At 50.4% G+C, this 3,567-nt stretch overlaps 1 protein-coding gene across 1 annotated transcript; it reads right to left on the bottom strand.

Moving 5' to 3' along the window:
• Positions 1–861: 861 nt before the first annotated feature.
• LOC131290986 (proton-coupled amino acid transporter-like protein CG1139) lies at positions 862–3,041 on the bottom strand. Its single transcript, XM_058320178.1, has 3 exons — positions 1,921–3,041; positions 1,173–1,348; positions 862–1,103 (listed from the first exon to the last, which is right to left on the bottom strand). The coding sequence occupies exons 1-3, from the start codon at positions 3,039–3,041 to the stop codon at positions 862–864; spliced, it is 1,539 nt and encodes a 512-aa protein (XP_058176161.1).
• Positions 3,042–3,567: the final 526 nt, after the last annotated feature.

The following is a 3,567-nucleotide window of genomic DNA, read 5'->3' as shown; positions in this document are numbered from 1 at the left end:
ATAATAAATGGTTATTACTTTGAACATTCCATATTACAATTAGCAATATTAAAACTATTAGGAAGAATTGAGAGTCGCAGCAACCGACGTACAAAACGAAAGTGAAACCATTTGATGCCCAGAAAATCGAACATCAAATCAATACGCATTGAACAATTGAAAGCGAAAATTAAGGCAGTCAAGGAGATTCGAATGTGGAGCAGAATCAAATGTGTGAATCTCAGCATGAGATTCAGGATTTGATTTGCATCTAGTGACACTCGCCATTGAAATGAACGAATCTCATCGAACGATTAGTCAAGCACACAACGCAACGGGTTCAGGCAAAACGGGCTAGCGTTGAGGACATCAAATATGGCACCATCGCGGGATGAGTATCACTGGTTTCGGGAGAGTATTGTTTGTTTCGCTCGGTGACCTCTGCTTGTTTTGTTTCCTAGACGCACGGTCGTACTGCTACGATACGGGCATACAGCGATAAATGTTCCGAGTTCCAGTGGGGATCCGATTGAGCAAGTGGAATTTGGATCGGCATCAACCGGTTCCATGAGTTTTCGTACCGGTGTGGGTCTTTCGAGCAAACGAACAATGCGAACCGGTAGGCAGAACATTTATCGAAAAACGGCCGAAATATGTTCCCGCTGGTTGTCCGAAAACGTCATTCTTACGTAGCGTCAACACGAAGTAGCCCTGTCTTTTAAATTTACTGCCGAAAAACAGTCGCACCATACACACGGCACGTGTACATATACTGATAAGTAGCGCTAGCAGCAGCTCGATAAATATAGTTCATAAATAACATCTACGTTTACGTTAGAATAGAATAATAGTAGTAGTCATTGGCGTCGCTCCCGAGACACCTTAGACTTCGGCGATGATCTTCGAGACACTCTCGTAGGTGCCGGTGGCGAAGCCCAGCACGGCCAGCAGCAAGATCAGTGCGTTTTTCACCAGCAGCCAGCGGCTCGGCTTCTGCCCCACCGGAGAGTAGGCCACGATCAGCTCGATGACCGGCGGAAACATGAGCGCCAGGGCCGACGAGCAGAACGCGCCGATGAGCGATATGAACAGCGACAACTTCGGCACGCACTCGGCGATGAGGACTGGCAACGGAAATGGAAACCTGTGAGGATCTGGGGACCTGGAGTGAAAGGTTTGAAAAGGCAACTTACAAGTGAGCAGGACCAGCAGCACGCGGAACGCCATTTCGGAGCGGATGGGATGGGTGCGGGCGATTGTGAAGCGGCTCTGGACCATCGGCCACATGATCATGATGGCGACGAAGAACTGGAGGGCGTACCCGAGCAGCACACCGGTCGCGATCATCGCCTTCACGCTCTCTGCCAAGCTGTCGAGTTCCGAGGCGGAAATAGAGAGAGAGATGATGAAAGAGATCAGCGAGTTGTACTAAGATAAGGTGAGGCAAGGTGCACCTCTTCAATGAAAAACGTGACTATCGTTTCTTCTAACACAGGTATCATACATTTGCTCGCATTATAAAATCAACTGATGCTGTTGGAGAATCATGTGCTGCAGTTAGAAATAATGCTGCTACTGTTTTGATATCATCTGAAAAAACCCGTAGTAGTAGTCGACACAGAGATTTGGGATTCCGTGCCAGGTATTCGAATCCCAAATGAGTGAGATGAAGAGTCTCCACAGCGGGCAAGGAGAGATTCGAATCTCAAGTGAAGTTTCGTAACAAAGAAACGGATCCCAATCAAGGTTTGGAATCTTCCAGGAACCAGGTATTCTAAAGAAGTCCTGACAGTTTTCCTGTTCTGACCTTGTCCAACAGTGCTTGAGGATAGAGTAGAAAATGGTTAGAGGGAGGGAGCCTTATAGTAGACCACGGGATCCTGAACAAATGACTACAGGTGTATACTCAAATGGAGATAGAACCGTGTGTGCCGTACTTACATCTCGTTGTCGGGCAGATTGAGCGTCATGCTTCCCTCGACCTCCTCGCCCCACTTGAGGTACCCGATGAAGCCGAACACGGTGAAGAGCGCCACGATGAAGACACTACCGAGGTTCAGCACACCGAACGGCTTGCGGAAGTCGTGCGGGTTCTTCATCTCGTTCTGCAGCGGCAGCACCAGGGCGATGCCCTCGAACGCAAAGATGGCGGTGCCGAAGAACAGCGGCAGCTGGTCGATCTGCCCGACGTAGTTGCGCTCGCTCGGCGACGGCAGGTCCTGCAGCGCGTAGTAGAACGTGATGCCGATGCCGAACGTCATGAACACGTTGGCGGTGAGCGAGCAGTACGACAGGAACTTCAGCTTGGTGATGATGGAGGTGAGCACGATCGGCACGAGCAGCAGCACCATATGCAGGTGCACATCGAGCACGAAGCCGTGCCGGTCGGCGATTTGCTTGAAGTTCGACGAGATGAACACGAAGTAGATGCAGCAGAAGCCGAGCTGTGTGACGCAGATGAAGATGTTTACGGCAGCGCGCATCGTCGGAGCCCAGCGACGCACCGACGGCGGTCCATACTCGAAGCAGAGACCGACGGTGTCGGCGAAGTCGGGAGGCTGATGGTGCGAGGCACCGCCAGCTGGTTGCTCCGGAGTGTCAACCTGCTGCTGCTGCGGCTGCTGTTGTTGTTCCTGAGCCTCCCGCTGGCGACGACGTTCCGCCATCACGTTGGCACAGTTGATCAGCACATGCTGGCAATGCACGCACACAAAGCCGAGCAGTAGGGTCAGCAGAGTGGCCATCACCAGACCACCGTTCTTGAACGCATCGCCCATCGCGTAGCAGCCCGTTCCGATGTTTCCTTTGAAGAGATGCATCAGCGTCTCTCCATAGCTTGTCTTGTGGTGCGGTTGAACACCCTGCACGGTGATGACGTCCTCTGCATAGTCGTGTCCGGGGCGCTCGCGATGGTGATGATGGTGGACGGTGTACCGTCCTTCCTCCGGCTTCGGGTGCAGGTCACTCATGGGCAGTCCCCCATGGTTCCCGGCACGCTGCTCCTGCGTACGGTATACTCCAAGCGGCCCGTGATACTCCTCCACTGAAATAGCGACCGGCATTTTCGAGCAGAGTCTTCTTTTGCTCGACACACACTGTGAACTGATCGAAAAGGGAACATTGTATAAATCGACATGTGCGACATCCTCTAAACGGGGTCAATAGAACCAAATCAAATAGTCCAATAGAACTGGAGTTCTTAAGTTCTCTAAGAAAGTACTCAGTCGGTCTCCTGTGTGGACTTGGAACGATTTTATGTGTTTGAAAGTTCAATCAATTCTAATATGAGATGACAGTTTTACATTAAAGCACCAAGTTTTTAACATATATTCACCAAATTGGGTACCATTTCTTTGTTGTTTACGTTTTGTGCAATTCTTCGGAGGACGATTAACAGGTGCTTGTGGCATTCGAGCAAGATACACGTCCTTATCAAAGCCGTGAATCGGATCGTTCGGTTATTAGCTTACAAGTGGTAAGTGTGTGTGAAGTTTACCGTAGGTGGTAACGGTAAGTGTACCATCTCCTTCCCTTGTGGTGGTTTCAATGTATGGAGGGATCTTTGGAATTCCGAATTAAAATGTCCGA

The sequence above is a fragment of the Anopheles ziemanni genome, chromosome X (assembly GCF_943734765.1).
Source record: "Anopheles ziemanni chromosome X, idAnoZiCoDA_A2_x.2, whole genome shotgun sequence".
NCBI lineage: Eukaryota > Metazoa > Arthropoda > Insecta > Diptera > Culicidae > Anopheles > Anopheles ziemanni.
Note: the sequence above shows the minus strand (reverse complement) of the source record. Positions and strands in the feature narration are given on the sequence as shown.